General features: G+C 31.1%; 1 protein-coding gene across 1 annotated transcript; it reads right to left on the reverse strand.

Moving 5' to 3' along the window:
* Positions 1 to 2,606: 2,606 nt before the first annotated feature.
* Positions 2,607 to 20,250, reverse strand: LOC124364931 (geranylgeranyl transferase type-2 subunit alpha). Its single transcript, XM_046820760.1, has 10 exons — positions 19,986 to 20,250; positions 18,738 to 18,848; positions 15,886 to 16,010; positions 15,099 to 15,286; positions 11,521 to 11,718; positions 9,139 to 9,383; positions 7,760 to 7,991; positions 6,664 to 6,792; positions 4,221 to 4,405; positions 2,607 to 2,848 (listed from the first exon to the last, which is right to left on the reverse strand). The coding sequence occupies exons 1-10, from the start codon at positions 19,986 to 19,988 to the stop codon at positions 2,627 to 2,629; spliced, it is 1,638 nt and encodes a 545-aa protein (XP_046676716.1). The 5' UTR covers positions 19,989 to 20,250; the 3' UTR covers positions 2,607 to 2,626.
* Positions 20,251 to 20,373: the final 123 nt, after the last annotated feature.

Here is a 20,373-nt window from a genome sequence, read left to right on the forward strand (position 1 = left end):
AAAAACTTCATAAGTAGTAGGTCCGTTCAGTCTGTTTGGTATAATGTGTGGCCCAATCAAATATCCGTCTACTATTCCAGCCCAGATATTGACAGAAAATTTGTGCTCAAACTTACGTTGCACAATTTCATGAGGGTTCTCTTCAGCCCATAAATGGCTGTTTCGGCTATTAAATATGCCATCTCGAGTAAATGACGCTTCGTCAGTAAAGAGAACATACCTTAAAAAATTGGGTTTATCAACTAATTTGTGAAGGAACCAACGAGAGCAGTCTACCCTGAGAGGAAAATCTGCAGGTTCTAAGGCTTGTACTTTCTGGTGTCTGTAAGGGCACAAACGTTCTTCATTTAACACTTTCCACACAGAACTTTTGCATACATCCAAATTATGAGCAATAGCGCGAACGCTGGTGGAGGGGTTTTCTTCTACGAATAATAAAACCTCTTCTTCAAAATCAACAGTCCGTACGGATTTTACCCGTTCTACAACATTATTTTTTAAATGTCCAGTTTCCCTAAGACGAATATGAACGGCACTGAAGACGCTATGAACTGGGTGCAGCCTATCTGGAAAGCGCTCTCTGTACAATCTGCTAGCTAATCTGGCATTGCCTCCAGCAAGTCCGTACACAAAGTGAATATCAGCATACTCTTCAAAAGTAAAACGGTTCATATCGTACAAGAAACAAAGTAATAAAAGAAATTTAAATTAACAGGAAAAACTAACAGGAATTACAAAGAAGAACAGAACATTCAAACAGTGACAATCACGTTCAAAACATACACTTGCTCAACAATGTCTTGATAGTTTGTTTATTAGTTTTTCTTCATTTAAAACACCTGATTTGGTTGCTGATTGTTGGTCAGCTGTTTTCATGTAATATTATGCTATTGTTTTTTTAAGAGCATTGTGAATAGTTTGTTTCTTTTTTATTTGTCTGTGTGTAACACATTGATTACTGTAAATGGAACAAAAATGATAGTAATATTTTTTTTAGGTTATAATAATTGTTCAGTATTTTAATAAAGAACCTTAAAAAGTGTATTCGTAAAAATCCACTACATTGTTGTATGTACTTGCAATGCATGGATTTAACCTGTTTTTACGTTTGGTCCTGTAACTCAGTTATTTGTTATTCAATCTTTTTGAAACAAAAATTGTTGAATTGGTAATAAAATATGCTAAAAAAAGTTATCCTGGTGAATTTGTTGTCAAAGTAGCCGTTTCAAAGCTAATACAATTTGAAAATTTTGAACGGCCGCTATTTTGAAATGCAATGAGATATTTGTTTTATTTTTTTCACTGAAAAAACCAACACTAGGTTAACATAACTGTTAAGTTTGAATTCTGTATCTTAAGTGGTTTTTGAGTAGTAATTTTTTCTCCAAAAAACACATACAGACAGACAGACGCTAAACGAAGTGAAATAGGGCACCTGTTATATTGCATTATTTGTTAGTTTTGGCCTGCTGAACAATGTAGCAAAGTTTGTTCGAATGGTTGCTGGACACCCTGTATAAAGTTGACATTATTTATAAATTTAAAGATCATAAAATAAAGAAATTCTGACTTCTGATGTATGTGATTGGAAAACTATTACAATCTTGTACTACTTATCAAAGAAAAGTTTCTAGATAAGTGCTTAATTAGTTTATGTACAATATATTTTAAAATTGAACTAAAAGCTATATGAATAAGATAGGAATGTGTGAAATAAAACGGTGAGCAGTTTCTTTAAAAAGAAATAATATAATTTCAATATTCTCAACAATTACACAGTTCATTTTATTTATAAATTTGAGACTTCAGCAGTGCTTAACTCTTTTTTAGCACCAAGTGACTAGACCAAAGTAATATGCCAAGTGCCTTTATATTTTTATTAATACACAATAGTTTATGGGCCAATGTGAGTAACACTATTATTTTCACAATGGAATTTCCTTAAAGAATAGTTCTAAATGTCTATATTATATTATTTTTGTTAGTCTAAATGTTTAAATAAGTTGCATTGCTTTTTAAGACTGTGGCATTCATAAATATTCTTCAGTCTTATTTAATATATAAATATATATATATATATATATACATCAATTACATGTAATATAAATGTTTGATAATTTTATTTTTGAATATAGCGTACATAATTTTAGAGGATAAAAATAAAATAAAATGACAAAACTCATTTTGATTTAATTATGTTTTTTAGAATATCCACGTATCTTTAATTTATTTTTACATAACTATACTCTTGTAATGATAAAAATATTTTATATATATATATAATAAATTTATAACAGAGAAAAATATTACTGTTTATATAAAAACTTCTAAAATGGTTATGGTGACTTAACATAAGACAACTGAGTCACGCCAGTACCTCTGAGGTACATGATGTGACTTGCCCAATCAGCTTGGTGCTAAAAAGAATAATAAAATCACCAACAAAACACCAATTACTGCTAAAATGCTGCTATTGTTCACTTCACAGTACAAAAGCCACGTAGACAAAACTTATATTACGATGAAGCCAATATTTTGACTAAGGCATGTTTTCATATCGGCCAGTAACCTTGAAAACAGAAATATTACGAATTGTATAATGACCCTAATGTCAATGTGAACTGAATCACTTTGGTATTTTGACAAAACCTCCATTACAATATTCATGTGTAGCTGACAAAGGGTTGTCATCAATATACACATTAGTGAGAGCAGAACACAAAGTGATGTAAGGCTCGATGTTTTCAGGCAGGCACAGCTGGTTCTTCTTCACTGACAGAGTCTGCAGGTTGGGTAAACTTGGGAATCCCTCAAGGTTCTGGAGATTGTTTTCGTCAAGGATTAAAACCTGGAAAGTTGAAAAACAGTGGTTGAACACTATTCAACATCAAATGTAGCTTACCAGGTGTTTTGCTGTAAAAATGTTTATAGCTATTCGAATAAATTACATTAACCCCAAAGTGGGTTTCTTGATATGTATACATATACATCGTACTGTCAACATAACATGCTACAAGTCTGAACCAAAATATAAATAACACTAACAAAAATGTTACCTTTAAAATTGTGTATTTATGTAATTTTATAAAGTTTTTTGCAAATACCTAATAAAATGTCATAAATATACATTTTTTATAGTACTTGGTAAATAAATATATGAAATATAATTTTTTTAAATGCATTAAAACCAAAGAAATTAACCCTGGGATTGGTCATTTTTCCCCTAGTTGGTAGACCATTTTTATTGTTTTGTACCCATGTACTTAGGAAAATGAATAAATTTGTAAAAATTACATTTATATTATAAACCCAATGGTGTAATACATTATGTTTTCAGGGAAATGTGGTGATAATCATTGATAGTAATTATGCATAAATAATTTTTTTTATTTATGCATAATTATAACTATATCATATATGTATGGTTTTGTCATATTTTTAATTTTTGAATAGTGGTGGGACTGCACCTTGTAAAGTGTGATATTATACAAAATATTAGAATCTGAATCACCAATTTATTCTTAATTTTATCTAGTTTCAGAAAATATACAATGGTATCCAGGTTCTCTCGAAGGAAAATTAAATATACTGTAAAAAACACAAATAGTACACAAAAGATATAAAATAATATAAATAATAAAATATGGGTGGAAGGATGTTGAGTGTATGGTCTGCTTGGAAGAGGTGGATTTCATATATATATATATATATGAAACTTAAATGTAAGTGTTGATGGTTTTATGGGTATATATATATATATATATATATATATATATATATATATATATATATACACATATAATATAGACTACTGTTGTAAGTCCCTATTTATTTTATTGTTCTATATGTGTCATTTTTTAATTTTTAAACTTTAACAACCTCATGTGGAACACTTTTAACCATCTGATGATGGAACTTTCGTTCCGAAACATGTAGTGGAAACTTACAAGATTTGGAACTGTTTTGGCAAGGTACAGTACCATATTTTAGTTAAAATGTATCAATTCATCATCTGAACTGAGTTTTGTTATTGCCAATCAATTTTCGTTTAACGATTTCTTAACTTCATATAATTTTAAGAACAAAATAAAAGATCTGAAACCAGATTTTCTTATTGAGTAGAATGTTGCACACATTGTATTATGCCTAAGTATTTTGATTAGATAGTTACAAGATGAGATACCACACCACCGCAGTTACTTCATTATTGGATGGCTGACCTGACAGAACTGAAGGGAAGCAAGGCGAGGCAGTGAGCGAGTGAGACTGTTCTGTCTCAAGTCTACACGTCGTGCTGGCAAGAGATACTGCGAATGGTAGAGGGCAGTCAGTGCTGTGTTCACCAGACAGAAGTCATTTCCCACATTCCACTCCTCCAGTTGGTGTTCCATTATACACCGGCTTTCTGGTAAAACATTCACACATGTTCAACTTACACTAGAGTCAAACAACATTTCTGTCAGACTTACTTAAGTGTACATGACGTGCTGTCAGGGACTGGTAGAAGATAATTTTAGTTGTGACCTCACAATAACAAGTCACAACCACATTCCAGTTGGTGTTGTATTATTATATACCGCCTTATTAAAATCTGATGCAAATGTAAGTGAGGAATAACGCATTACTAGGACACATAAACAGACATTCAATATCTCGAGGAACAAGACAATGTATCACATAGTGGAAAAATGTTTTTGAAATTACTTTAATCATAGATAAAGAAGTACTTTAACGAGCAGGAAATAGAAACAGTTGACAGATGTTTTCTGTAAAGAAAACCAAAAATAATTTCTATGCCTACTGTAATGTACTTTTTGTACCTTCCTTTCATTAGACAATGGTTTTTATTTTCATACTCATTAACCACAGAGATTGCATCAATATATTAATTATAAGTAAAAGTTAAAAAAATTCATAGAAACGTCTAGTAGTTGATGATGGTATTAAAGTCTTCAAGACTATAAAACGTTTTTTCCACTAACCACTTGAACAATTTCTTCTTCAAACCTGAGGGCCAAAGTTCATGAGCCCTCCTGATAGCACGTTTTAAAGCCTGGCTAGTCTTGTAGCTTATTAATAAAAGCTACAAGACTAGCTATAAGCTATTTTGACTTATTATTACAAAAGATGTAAAAATCTTTTACATGGATTAATTTAATATCAAATTATTATTTATCATAATATCAAATTATTTAAAAAATAAGTACTCATAAAATATTTATAAAAAAATAAGAAAGAACTTGTGTTTAAAAATAACTTGATCGTCTTTCAAAGAAACTAAAGTTTTCAATATGAAATCAAAACCTATTCCTTAGCGTTTTTGACTATTATTGTGTAATAAATGTAATTCTATCATTTACCTTCAACTTTTAATGTATTAAAAGGAATCTTGAGTTACCACAATTCAAGAGCACCAAAAACTTTGTCAGTTAAAAGGTATCAGCTGTTTTGCATGTTAATTTACAAAATGCTAACTATTTTGCAATATTTATAACAATTCCAATAGTACTTTTTAAAACTAAATCTGTCAAGACATAAGCGAACACAAACAAGCCCGGAGCAACGATCAGATGATACTTCTCAACTGTGACAAGTTTTCGCAAGCATACCTCAAAATTATTCATGCTTGCTTATGCATTGACAGATTCCATGAACAAAAATATCATTGGAAGTTTTATAAAAATAGTTGGTAACTTGTAAACGTTGTATAACTATACTAGTCTTTTTGTTAATTGAATTTTCAAGCAAATCACACCAATATTTTTTAAAAGTTTCATCTTATTAATAACTATATGCAAAACTTGGTATATGTACCTTTACTAGTTATTAAAATAGCAGCTAGTGGTTAAAATACAGGTTTTTCAAACTATGTTTATAGGACATTTTTTTTTTGGAATAATGACGAGTACTATTAGTCACAGAAATTTGTAACACAGTGTATATAAATTCTAAATGTGTTTTGGCAGTATATTTTATAACATCTACTAAACAAAAAATTTAATTTTATACGTTTATAAACTTAAAATCATTTCCCTTGATTTTATTAAGGTTCACTTTGAACCGTTAAGATTTCATACAAAAATCTACTGGAATAAAATTTATCACTTCATTAATATTACGTTAATTTTTTCTCTTGACAGACAAATATATATATATATATATATATATATATATATATATATATATATATATATATATATATATATATATATATATATTAATATATTCAATTATATTCATATGTCATATGTATTCATAATATATGTATAATAATATATGTATTCTTAATATTCATGTTATATTCATAATATATGTCATATATATTCAATATATATATGACATATTGAAAATATTTTGTCCACATAAATTTAAAAATTTTTGTATCTTCCCAACAAAACACTAGGTAGTTAAGAAAAAGGCTGACTCTTCTTGAAACTAATAGATATTCATGTTCTTTCAGACATGTTGTGATAGCATAAAGACATGTCTTAATAAATAAATGTATAAATAATACCAAAGGATTCAAAATAAATAGGCTATATAAATAATACCAAAGGAATCATAACAGATCAAAGAACCAAAAAAACTGCAGTAAGAAATATTGAAATAATTATTAAAATGTAAACAGTCAAGTTAGTTACAAGGAAAAAGTATGTCACTTACTAAGGTCAGAATAATAGTTTGTTCGCAGGTGGTCAATTTTAGCTAGCAAATCCAGGTATTTCAGTACTTCAGCTTTGTACTTTTTTCTGTCTATTGCTTGCATTAATGAAACAGATGTTAGTAAAGGCCCTGAAACATAGAAAAAATGACAATTAAGGCGTGTTTTATTAGATAAGATTATAAAAACCAAAGTAAGGTTCAATAGGCAGTTTGGAACTGTTAGATGATGATCCTGTAAGGGTTAAATGGTGTGAAAACATTTTTTTTGAAGATATCGTTGTTCAAAGAGGGACAGGAGAAGAACTACTGGAAAGACTGCAGGCAGTGTTTGAAAAGCTGCTTAGTAACAAATAGATCTGTACCAGATGTGTTTTGTTTCAATTGGTAGCATGATTTGTGTTTGAATAGTAGGGGGGGTTGGACCCATACTTAGCATAAATTGCAACTAAATAACAATTTTGCCGCATCTTTGGGAAGCCCACTTTGTGTGAACAGCTGAACAACTTTCTTTAATAAGAATTTAAATTCCAAATAATACAAATTAATATTGGAAAAATATGGCATAAATATACTCCTGTTAAGCACTTCACGTTGAAGCTTACTGATTCCTTGCTACCAAAGAGTTCAGGAAGTTTCACGCTGGGAATTATTTATACAACTAGTAGATTTAATTTAAAAAATAATAAAATCACAAGAACTTAAAATATCTTTTTTTCCCGTTTAAGTTTTAAGTGAGAATCTTTACAAAGACTATCTGACATTCTATTGATTGTCTAATGGACTAATAATGAAATTTAATCACTTCCATTATATAGATATTCTACAGCTAAAAGCTTAATCACATAACACAAACAGAGAAATAACCAAATAAAAGAAAAACTATTTCCACTTGTGAAACTCCAAAATTAAAATAAATTTTCAGTAAAAATAAAATGTAATTTATTTAATATCACAATACTTCTTCCTTAACTGTGTATGAGGGAGAAAAGACATAAACACAACATTATTGGTACCAGGCTAATATTGAATGTATGACTTATTAACAAATATAAATAAATACTAAAAGTTGAGTCGAAACAAGTGGGCTACAGCTTACACTTAGTATCAGGTTCCAGTTCTAACAGAGTCTGGCAGGAGTCAAGCACATTGCGCAGGACTTCAGTGACACCAGGACTGAAGCTAGCCTCGAACACAGGCTGTTCCCAGTAGCATGCCTGCTCCCCATCGACAGCAAGGCTGGCACTCTGTCTGACGTCTCCTCCCACCACCAACTCCACTGGCACTTTGGCTACTTCACTTACTGAAGTAGCATCCGCAAACGTTCTCTTCTGTAACAGTGACACTCAGCTACAGGATTTCACCAAAGCATCACTTATCTTCCTTATTTTAAAGGAGGCCAATAAAATACAAGAACCATTTGGAAAGCAAGTTCTGATTTTGTCTAATGCGTAAAGGTTATATCAAACTATTTTTGGCTAAACTGCAAATAAAAATGGGTTGGTACCATAAGATAGTAACCGATTGTGAATTGTGTATTACAATTAGATTTCCGTGTGAAAACATTGAAGAGTTGATATTTGTATGTTAATATTTATGTGCATTTTGTGTAATATGAGAAAAAACATTATAAGTGATATTGATATAAGAAAATGGAGCCTTTACATGGCTCCAACGATAGAGTCTTGCATCATTTTCCTCCAAGCTGTATGCATAATGTTGCTTAAATGTCTCACAAAGGAATTATTTGATCCATACATAATGACTTATGATTGGTCCTAAAACGAACAGTACTTACGGCCCAGTCGAAAGAAGTAGGAAGATTTTGTGACAACTGAAATATTAAGAATTCATTTATTTCTTATGGGATTTACATGTATCTTAAAAATTATTTGAGATACAAAACATTGTTCATTGCAAAAAGTTTAGGAAATGTTACAGGCATTCTTAACACTTTTTAATTTCTTTCTGGGTCTATAAATAATGGAGTTGTGATATTTTAAAGTTTTAAACTCTCACCATATTGGAATGAAATGACGTAATGAGCTTTGCCTACGAACTTAGCCCAGATGTTTATAAGATAAATTTTTGTACCACATTTCAACTTGTTTGGAATTTTCTTGAGTTAGTTATTATTTCCACAACCAAATTATATCACTTTGAAACGCAAGGGTTTGGGCTCTGAGGGTCATGTTCAGTAAAGTTATGTAGAAACTTTCTTAATTTTTATTATGAGGACAATTGTAATAGGCAAATTTTGTATAAAAGATTGACCTAAAATGGTCACACGGCTTTAAAAATAAAGGTGGGTTAAAAAATATCTCAAGGCATGGGTTAATTCACAAGTGTTACAACAAGAGTATTGAAACAAATTTGTTACTTAATAAGACAAGAGTCTACAAGTAATGGAGGAAATTTCATAAGAAAATCAAGTCAAAGTTTTAACTTTCATGACACGTATCATGCAAGTGATCTTACCCAAACATAGGATGAAATTTCACCGTCCACAGTTTTCCATGCGTTTTCACCGTAGGCCTTCACCATAATGTCTGGCGACGTAGGGCTTACACTCCGATTAAAGGACAAACACACCACCTTCTTGGTGGCAATGACATGTGTTATCCTCAGCTCCGGAGTATGACGTCCCAGCAGCCACCGTTGATAGAACCAAGCACTCTGGTCGTACGGGTCGGTGAAGGCAGCACTTGCCACCAACTCCAATTCTGAATCACAAGTGGTCATAATGTCAGGATTAAAAAAAGAGCAAGGTAAAATGCATCTCTTAACATAATCATTGCTAACAAAACATTTTTTAAAATGTGAAACCCTACACATAGTAATTATTTTTTCGATTCCTACAGGTTGAAATATGTGTATGTAATAATTTTGCTAAAAATTTAGTAACATTTTTTAAATTTGTCTCAAAATTTGGTATTTATGTAAAATGTACAGACAATAAATTTTACTGTGTTAGAGAACACAACAGTAAACAGAAATAGATGATTGAGGACACCAGAATCTCCGAAATGCTGTTTAGCACAATGTAATGTAGATACACTGAGTAAAGGTCTGGGTAGAGATCACAGGGATTTGGAAACCATATTATTTTTTTTAACACAAAATGAATATTGCAGGGTCTGATAAGACAGGTTGAACTGTATTTAAGCAACAGACTAATCATTGGAGAATCATGATTTGTTGATTCATAAAATGTGTTTAAAAAACTGTAGAAAATCATTCATTCTCATTTTAAGAACAATCTTGTTGATTTTAACTGAATGAATAATGAATTCTCTGAGCTTTAGCAAAACCTACCACTCGTGAGGCTGGAAAAATGTTTTTTTGTCCAAATGATAACTACAAAACGAACTCACCTATAGACTGACCTCAATTATGACTGCATGTAGCTTCAATTATATATATGAGAAACACAAAATTTGTTGATGGTAAATGTCACTTCATGGGATTTAGTTGAGCGTTAGCAAATATTTTTACATTGGTCTTATGGGTAACCATGATGGTAACAAGAAAATAGTATAGAATAAATAAGTTTGTTATCAAACTCAATACACCCATGAGTCAAACATGAACACACACAATAACTGAGATATTAACCCAACTAGCCTAAACCCAGCAGGGATCACTCCTGGCTGAATTATACCTTCCAGTTGAACCTACCACATCACTAACCGCAAATTTCGAGATTCTGGGGCGCAAGGGTAATTTATTTAACTATATTTTAATTTATATTTTAATGTATGTTTTTGGGAATATTTTATCAAACTATGACTTAATATATTTTTATGTGGGATGACAATAAGATTTTTGATTCTAATTCGATAGGTCTAGTCTACTGCGAGAGATGACTGTTGGAGTTGGTGGTGTTCGTTCCCTAGGTATCAGAGGTACTGGCTAGCCTCAACAAGGGTGTGCCACCCCCTTTGACTGGAGAGGCTGGTTCAGAGCTGGTCACCCTTTCTTCCGGATGGACATGACTTTGAGATTAGTGCCCTAATTCTTCCTCATGGATCTCGATAGAAGGTGATCCCTACCCCTAACCTTACCCATCCTGAATATCCTGTCACTGCGGAAGCAGTGCTAAGGTTCTTATAGGACTAAGTGCAATTTATAAGCTTCTTGTCCTAAGAGAACCAAAAAACCCACATAGCCTAACTATAGCAACACATGTCATTTTAAATTTACTTGGCATATAGAATTTTATTATTTAAACACTGATATAAAACAAAATTGAATTAAAATAATCTGAATGTATTATGTGGCAAGATATGACAAAAAATATTTCATATGTCAATTTAAACTTTACATGAAACTTCATTTCTACAAAATTGAGTTTTGTGATGCACCATTTTCGTGTCAACTTCTTTTTATAATAATTGTCTGTCTATCTGTTTGCAGGACATCTCGAGACTAAAATGAGCTAGAGGCTTGAAATGTTGCATTCAACCTTAGCGAAGCCACGGCAAGTGTTGTGGCGAACTTCTACCTTGCAGTATGTTATTTCAATAGTGTCAATCATGCTACAGCAATACCTATCTTTTTTTCAAACTAATCACCATCATACAATAGGTTTTTTTGTATACATAACAGCACTAGATGAAAAAAATACTATTTATAATCAATAAATACTACAACACTACCCAGAACATTGGTTTATTGTTTGTTTGTGTGTCACTTGCTTGGTTGGTCCAGGCAAGTGACACATGGCACATAATGCCATAAGTGCATGATATCATACCTTTAATCTACAGTAAATTGATCTACGCACACACTAAATTTCTATTTGTAATTATAACAAAGATTTCAAAAATGTTGAAAATCATAACAAAACATTTTACTTACCATGTTTGTGTTGATTATCTTCAATAGGTTTCAATCCATTTGGGTCCGGGTAAACTTGTGGCAACAAGTTGCTTCGCAAGTGCCAAGCGGAATAATTAGAGAAGTTTTCTGCAATTTTGTCATCAGTGAATTTCAGTTCTTCTTCTGCTGACACACCTGACCGCTTCACAACGAACCGTCGATAATCCCAACAGTGGACTGAAAAATAAATGTATTGTTACATGACTATATAAAATTGTTCCATATACTATCCTTTTAATATTGTAATCCTTCTAATGATGTAAATGCATTATTATTATGAATTAATTTTGAATAAACAAATAAGAGTTAACAACAGGCATAATAGTAATAGGTTTTCCCCTTGATTCTACATAGCTCCATGTGAATTTTCTACTATGCGTAACAACATGTTGCAGATCATTTTCCGTAACCCCATTCATGACTTACATCGCTTTTTCTTTTACAACTTTAACAGCCTTAAATCTCATTCCTTTCAAAGCTGATGACTTTAGGGAACAAAAAAGTCACAGGGGGCCAAATCTGTTGAGTAGGATGGATGATCTAAGATGTTGTGTTTAGCAAAACATCTCTTTAATGACAAAGCATTTTGAGCTGGAGCATGTCCTGGCAAAGGCTCCATGACTTGTTTTTCCACAAATCTTTCCATTTTCTCAATAAACGCTCATGTAGGGTAGTCAGTATGCTAATGTAGTAATTCTGATGCACTGTCTGCCCCTTCGATATATCCAATCAATGTGCACAATCACTTTGACATAAAAAACTCAACCATTATGTCCTTTAATTTTGATTGTCTTTCGTTGTTTTTTTGTGCTGTGGAAAAGCAAGGGATTTCAAATACATTGATTGATGCCGACTTTTATTATTACAAATATTTCACTTGCAATTTTCAAAGTTTGAATAGAAATTTTATGCTCACACACTGTTCTTTCTGGATACTCAAAAATTTCTGACGAAGAAACATAAGGTTAACCGCTTAAAACTGGTGCTATAAATGGGTCAAGTATGGGAACCAGATGAAACTCAAGGAGTGGTGGGAGGAAAAGTCACATGACCAGGCATATGATATTCAGCTTTATTGCATTTGAGTAGATGAAGCTGATTATGCAGTAGATGAGAAAGAAGATGGTGCAATAGACTTAAAAAAACAAACAAAAATATAAAGTACACTTAGATTTAGATAACTTCTGTTTAGTTTGTAATAAATTTCACTGCTACCATACAAATAAAGTAAATCAAAATTTCAAATTTAATAATGTTTGGCCTATTTGTAAGGAAGCTAAAATTGATCAGAAATATAATTGGCTATTACATTTAAATATCCAAGGAGGAGTACTTGGTAAGAAAATTGATTTAGAAATAATTCTACAAAATTCAAATTATTTGTCTAAATAAACATAGGTTAAGTAGGAATTGTGTTACCATTTTAAATAATTTTTCTAATTATACTCTGGAACATTTTTATTGTAAAGATAGAGGTGATTATGGTGGCTCATGTTTACAAGAATAATTTTGAATTTAAAACCAGAGAAGATTTATGCATTTATAATTTGGATTCAGTTTTTGAAGCTTAATGCATAGAATTTGCATAATTAATCAATTTCAATTTATTATTTTACATTATAATTAATTAAATTTCTATTTATAGAGTGCCAGAAGATTCAAATTTCAAACTATTTTTAAATAAGCTTTGAGGATTTGTTAAAACTTTTAGGCGTTTTGGTGCCATAATTTTCTAAAGTATTTGAAAAATTAGCAATAAACCAAATTACATTTTTTAAGAATCTAATTCAATTTTTGACTTGTGATCAATTCGGATTTAGGAGGGATCACAGTATATTAGGGGCCATTGATAAACTTGTAAATGAAGTGTCTTGGGGTTTTAGACGGGTCACAGAGAACCATGGGTGTGTTCTGTGACTTGTCCAAAGCTTTTGATTGTGTGAACCATGATATCCTTTAAAAAAAGCTTAAATTGTACAGTTTTTAAAATAGACCAATTCTGTGGATTGAATCTTATTTAGTTAATCGGTATCAAAGAACTGTAATTTTTTTTAATAATATAAAATCTAGATCTCAGTGGGAAGAAACTAAAATGGGTGTTCCTCAGGGGTCTATTTTGGAACCTCTACTTTTCCTTCTGTACATTAACGATTTACCTAAAAATGTTTCACCAAAAATTATATTATACACAGATGACAAAACCACAGTTGTTAAAGCTGACTCATGTTTAAATAGAAAATAAATTAAATCAAGCTTTCTATGAATTGGCATACTGGTTTGACGTTAACGGATTGAAATTAAATCAAGAGAAAACTCAACTACTAAATTTTCGAACGGCACAATTAATGGAGGGTTATAATAAGGACGTGATTTTCCAAGGTCAGCAAATAAACTATGTGTAAAATTCTTTTCTTAGAAAAAATGTATTGAAAATATTATTAGGAGATTGAACTCGGCATGTTATCATATGCTAGTGTTGCGAAACTCAATTAATCTTGAAACTAGAATAACATTTTAGTACACTTTTTTCAATAATTCAATATGGTATTGTATTTTGGGGATCATCTTCTGACTCAACAATTTTTAAGATCCAGAAAAAACTTTCAAGATTAATGACTTTTTCATCATTTAGAACGTTTTGCATACCTTTGTTTAAAGAATTAAAAATCTTATCAATTGCAAATTTATAAATTCTGAAAACCTACTAACAGTGCAATCAAACTTTGAAAGCTTATCATGTGATAACTTTTGATCATAATTACAATACAAGATTTAAAGCCAATTTTCAATATCCCATACATCAACTGCGCCTTGGAGAAAAAACAAATATACACGTCAAAAAAGCTATACAATAAGCAACCTCAAAAACATTAACATTTAATCAATTAAAAAACATTTAAGAGCTAACTAACAGATTTTTTTTGTAAAAAACTATTATAGTATTGGTGAGTATTTAATGGATCCTGAATTTTAAAATTATATTTTAACATAGATTACATGTACTTTGTTATCCTAGCTTGACCTCTTTTATATATCATTATTACATTATCTTATGGCCATGTTATCTATTTCTATAGCAATGCTATGTATAAATGTTTTATGCAACAATAAAGACTGATTCTGATTTATATTATGGCTCCTCCAATAATAATCTGGTTATTTTCTAGCCACACCATGTATATTGAATCTCTTTGGATATTTAGTGAATTAAAAAATATCCTTTTGTGAAGCTTCAAAATGGCCGGCCAATATAGGATAAAATTACTGCCTTTCTGTAAACTGAAAGGTTTATCTAAGTACAAAATAAATAAATTTTCAAAAGTTCGTGTTTATGTTACATTCTGTTATACAGTAGTTAAACAAAAACAGGTTAATTAATTTTTTTTAGAATAGAACCATAGCTAACAATTTCTTAGGTAATTCAATAAAATTATTATAAAAATCATAAGTTATAATAAGTTACGTAACAAGGTGCCAACTGAGTGAAAAAAGTTGAAAAATACTGTAAATTTTAAGATTTTTGACTAATTATTTAGTAGGACTAACATGATACTTACAGTTCCGTTCATCGTAACTAAGATATTTATCACAAAGTGCCAATTCAGTTTTCCAGGGAGGATTCGTCATATTGTCCAATACCCAACACCTGTGGTGCCAGGTTCCATACGATTTGGGTTGGTTTTTTAAACAAATTTCTGTCAAACGCAATTCATCCTCCATGACTTGCGAAAATTCGTCATCACTCCTAAAAAAATTAAATTATGGAGGAAGTAACTATTAATTTAACAAATATCTTTTGATTTCTAAAAGGAAATTATTATTCTATTTCATTAATGTTTGATGACATTTGAAAAAGGTACAAATGAACAACCTAATTAAAAAAATATGTAATTCAATCATTGTTTTTGAGACTCATCTGCAACAATTTCACAATGTCTGAAATCAATTAATAAAGTTCAAGCACTTTGTTAATCATAGTTAACCCATGTAGAAATACTTCAGTCATTTTGGAAAAACCCATTTACTTATAAAAAAAAATGCAGACCATGCTAATTTACTTTGACCAACTTTTTATACAATAATAAGTAAGTAATATACCACAGTATATGTTACCAGAATGCACGACTTTATATTTCAAAATTTAAACAATGATTCAACTGAGAGAATCTATATTTTTTTCAATTCATTAAATATTGTTCAAATAAAATTTTGATTTTTAGTACTTAAAGTAAGGTTTATATTAAATGTTAGCTATAGTACACATTGAAAACATTAAGTTCATACTTTAGTCAAAATACAAAAAGGTGCCTAATAATTAAGGAATGAAGCTAAATACATAATTACTTTAATGTTTTAAGGTGTAAAATTATTTCCCTCCTGATATTCCACAATGTATATATATCTGGGTTGGGTGCTAGTAGTTTTGCAGATACGGCTAAACCCTTTTCATTTTTATCTCCTTTTTCTCTCTGGAAACAAAATACATGTTAGTTTAATACAATGAGTTAATTTTATTACAATTAACTGACAATATGTCAAAATTACCTAAGTGTCTTAGTAATACACAGTTTTAGCCCAACCACCGATTTTGTAAGTTTTATAATTCTTTTTAGGTGTAGAATACCCATAGATTACAATAAGACCAATAGATAGGACATCGGGTGCTCGCAGGTGAAGCCACTGCGGAGCGGCTAATACTCAACAATATGGCGGCGCGGGCGTGAGTCACCCTACTGAGGAGCGTCGCCTTGCACCCCCGCTCTTCACTTCGCCCTTGTCGAGCTTAATGTAGTGACATGCTATACATCTTATCTATAATTAATCAATCTATAAATCTTACTAATTGTATAATAAATGTTTACAGACTTAACAAAATATTTTATTAAACCTTTATACACTTTGTTATAATATGTAAACATAAACTTTAGATATTGTGTTTTGGGATATTTTAAGCTGAAGGATTATAAGGTTTAAAGTCATGTTTCCCTCGTCTAATAATTTGCCCGCATATACAAACTTTGCTCATATTATAGTATATATGCAAAAAAAAAAATAGCAAATAAACTCTTAGTTGTACTTGTTTAGAATATTGACTCAGATTGAATTCCTTCCTTAATTACATAACTTATGTAATTTTATTTGAAGTAATTACTGTAAACAAGTACAAATAAAGCGTGTTCTACTCACTTTATATAATATGCTATAATGTACGATACAAGGAAACAGATTGCCCGGCACAGACAGTAGAGCTCCAAACGGTCACGGCACTCGTAAACTAACGTCTCACGAACAATAACTTTCTGGCCAAACCATAAGAGCTAATTAAAAAAGAAAATATGTTCTGAAAACTTCAACTATTCAACAACATTTTCCACAGTTTTTAAACTTGCCTGACCAAAAAAAACAGCAAAAGTAGCAGCCGACTAACTTTTTTATGTCAAGTTTGAAAATGTAAACATAATTCTCGACTTTATTTAATTATTTAAATTGCAAAACTAAATTTTTTGAACATTTGAATGATACCACAGGCATCCATAGCTTATTCACTTCACTCATACAAAGTTTCAAAGTATTTTCTTTATTCTAAGTAGGGTAGATCACGAGTTGAGTGAAACGGGAGAACTGAATTTTTACACTAATCGGAGCGTAGTTTTGAGTTTCTATCCCACGAAAACATGGCGGACCTGGCTTCACCTATCCCAATGTTGGCAAGATAGGCATAGCCCATCTATTTGGTCTTATTGTAATCTATGAGAATACCTTTGCAAAAGCATTATCGGTAGGCCTACTTTGGTTTAATTTGGAGGCCTCTATGTTCCTATCTAATATTTGTTATTAGGCTGTATAAGTAGGTAAATATATACATATGTAAAACACGATCTAACCTTGAATTTGGGTACCATCTCGAGGGGTGTATTTTTTTCAAGAAGTGCAGGGTGGCACTAAAGCCCGCACTGATGTCCAGGTGTATTTCTGATTGTTACTTTCCTGATCTCAGATTACGTTTGACGATAAGGCACATGATCTGAGGTCAGCAAAGTACTGATTTGAAATGATTCTGGCCATCAAAGCGAGCTTTGAAGCCACCTCATACTTCTGGGGGGAAAAAGACAAACATCCCTCAAGACAGTACCCAAATTCAAGCTCATATCATGTGAGCACTGATAAAGGTTACTTTAACTTCGGCACAACTAGTAACATATTTATTATAACCTAATCAAACCTTCTCATATCGCATAATAACAAGTAGTACCCCAAAGTAACACATTATCTATTTTTATGTCATGTCACCAACATAATAATAAAAGCAGGTTACATACTATTTGATACACATAACATGTAATAAACAATTCTTTGAAGGAACCTTGAAAACTCAAATTTTTAACTCGCCAGATTACAAATCAGTTGACTTAATAAACGGTTGTAGCCAACAATGCAATGGTTTCCACTGAATAAAAGATTACTCATTGAAGATATTATCATCAATTTTGCAAACACATATGACAGACACAAATTATTACCCCTTGCAACTGTGGTTTCAATAATTCTTCCATAGCCTTTACAGTTGTGAGAGCTAGCCTACCCTACATAAATGATGGCTAGCAGATGCTAATTGATGGCTTGCCAGTGTTTCTAGACTGAATTTAGAAGATGCTGCACAATGGTGGTTGGCTGATACACCATTGATAGTTAAGATGACTAAACCAGTACTAGCCTCAGAAATCCCATAAAACCCAAACATAGTAAAATTTTCCGCAGACATTAATGTTACATTAAGAGTGCTTCCTAAGAAATGGCTTTGTACAGAAAATGCTCTCTGAACGCAAGGCCTCTAGTCAGATTAGCTTTAAATTTTCAATGGTCATACTAAGGCTAGAATATTAATGAGGTACTCTTGACAGACTAGAAGATGTTAGATCCTAAAGTCCTTTAACTCTGCAACTGGCAATGCCTGAATATAGGGTCTTTTAATGGCTTATGTTTATCGTTTTTAAATCTTTAAAACATGCTTAAAAACATTATCAGTAATGAACGCACTTTTTGATACCGAGTAGTCTACTTTATTCAATACTGTTCTTATAAAATAACTATATTTGATTTACAATAAAAACTTATATTTTACAAACATTTCCTAGGACAATAGTGTTTGTTATTTAAATGTGAAAGAAACTTATAGAATATGTTTATAGCCATACCATGTCAAAAGCCAAACTCATCCCTGCCTTATAAAGTTTGACTTTCTCGGCTCGTTCTTTTCTTTTGATCTCATCTTGTTCAGCTGTGGTCCGTACCTTCACTCTTCCATGCTGAAATATATTGGCCCATTTAGAAAAGTTAAACATTTAGACAGTTACTAACCATATTACCCTAGTTACTTGCTTTTTATCTGTTTTTATCCCCAGAATTGTATTAAAAGCTTACTACATATTTATTATTTTAATACTTTTTGAATAGAATATGATCAATAGAAAATGGAGTTCTTGTACATTAAGCAAATTTATTTGTAGTAATAAAACTGAGCAAATATTTCTTAAGCTTTATACTTGATAAGTCTTTGATACTTTTGTAAACAGAGAAATACATGTTGATTGATTAAGCTTGTATATTAATCATGAAAATGAATAAATAAATTATCTTTACAGTGGTTAAACAAATTATTAGGTATAACATGAATTATATTGTATAACAAAAATTAGGAAAAATGAAGACAACCATATTTGCTCCTCTTACAGTTACAGTTGTTTCTTTCCCACAAATTTCACATAATGGGTTTTTCGATATGAGTCCAACATTTTGAAACCACGTAAAATATGTCTTACCATTTTTCAAAGCAATATCGTGTATTTTTCTAAAATTGACTGCCACTTTTAATGATCAAATGTTACTTATGTAAAATTGAAATATTACCTTACGTGTATTATTTGAAAGTGTTTACAGCTGTTGATATAGATTATTAGTTAACTGTTCAAAATAATTAATCAGTATCGATTGTTATGGTTAAGTAATATCGTTTGCCAATTTTGATATAAAAAACCGGGTCCGCTTATCGTACCCTCCCCAAAATGGATGTCTATCTTGTTGATTATTGACTGTTGTCACTGCTACAAGTCTGCGGTTTGCTATTGATAAGCTGCTGCATTCAAGCAATATATATATATATATATATATATATATATATAACATGTATAACAAAAAGAATGTGAATTTTAAATTGAGATAAAATAAGCTTAATAAAAATATGGTGCTTTCTCATTAAACCAGGCAGCTCGTTGCATCTGTTATTAGTTTAGTAGACTAATAGTGTTAAAATTTGTAAGCATACATAAATATTTTTATCATAGTTTTTAGGCATTCAATCATTATTGTAACATTTGAAGCAGAAAAATAACATAACCTTATTCTTGTAGATATGTTTATAATGTATCTAGAGTCTACATACGTACCATTTTGATGAGTACAAACTAGAAAAACTTATCAAAGCTTTACGAATACTTTAAAAATTCAATCTAATTTTCAAATATTTGCAGCCAACGGTACTTCAGTACACCTTTGCGCTATTCACATTCAATAATAACATAACCTAGTTTTTATACTGGAGTGGTGTAATGTGTATCATCATAGTGATTGTACAAACATCCCATTCCAATCCACAATTCCCTATCTCAATTGACCATTGGCCCTTGTGCAATGTGCATGCTGCACTGTATGCCGCAGTGTACATTGGAAGTTACTTTTACACTCTGGTAATTCACTTCTCCTTGGCAGATGGTAGAATGGAAAGTAGCAAAGAGAAATTTTAAAAAAGCAACTTGAAAGCCACTTTATAATTTC

The sequence above is a fragment of the Homalodisca vitripennis genome, chromosome 6 (assembly GCF_021130785.1).
Source record: "Homalodisca vitripennis isolate AUS2020 chromosome 6, UT_GWSS_2.1, whole genome shotgun sequence".
NCBI classification, from domain to species: Eukaryota; Metazoa; Arthropoda; class Insecta; order Hemiptera; family Cicadellidae; genus Homalodisca; species Homalodisca vitripennis.

Excerpts from the sequence above, each read along its gene's own strand:
- LOC124364931 (XM_046820760.1), bottom strand. Across the intron at positions 7,992-9,138 it reads AAATTTCATCCTATGTTTGG|AAGAGAACGTTTGCGGATGC; the intron begins GTAAGATCACTT and ends TCACTGTTACAG. Across the intron at positions 2,849-4,220 it reads CTTCCCTTCAGTTCTGTCAG|GTTTTAATCCTTGACGAAAA; the intron begins GTCAGCCATCCA and ends TCAACTTTCCAG.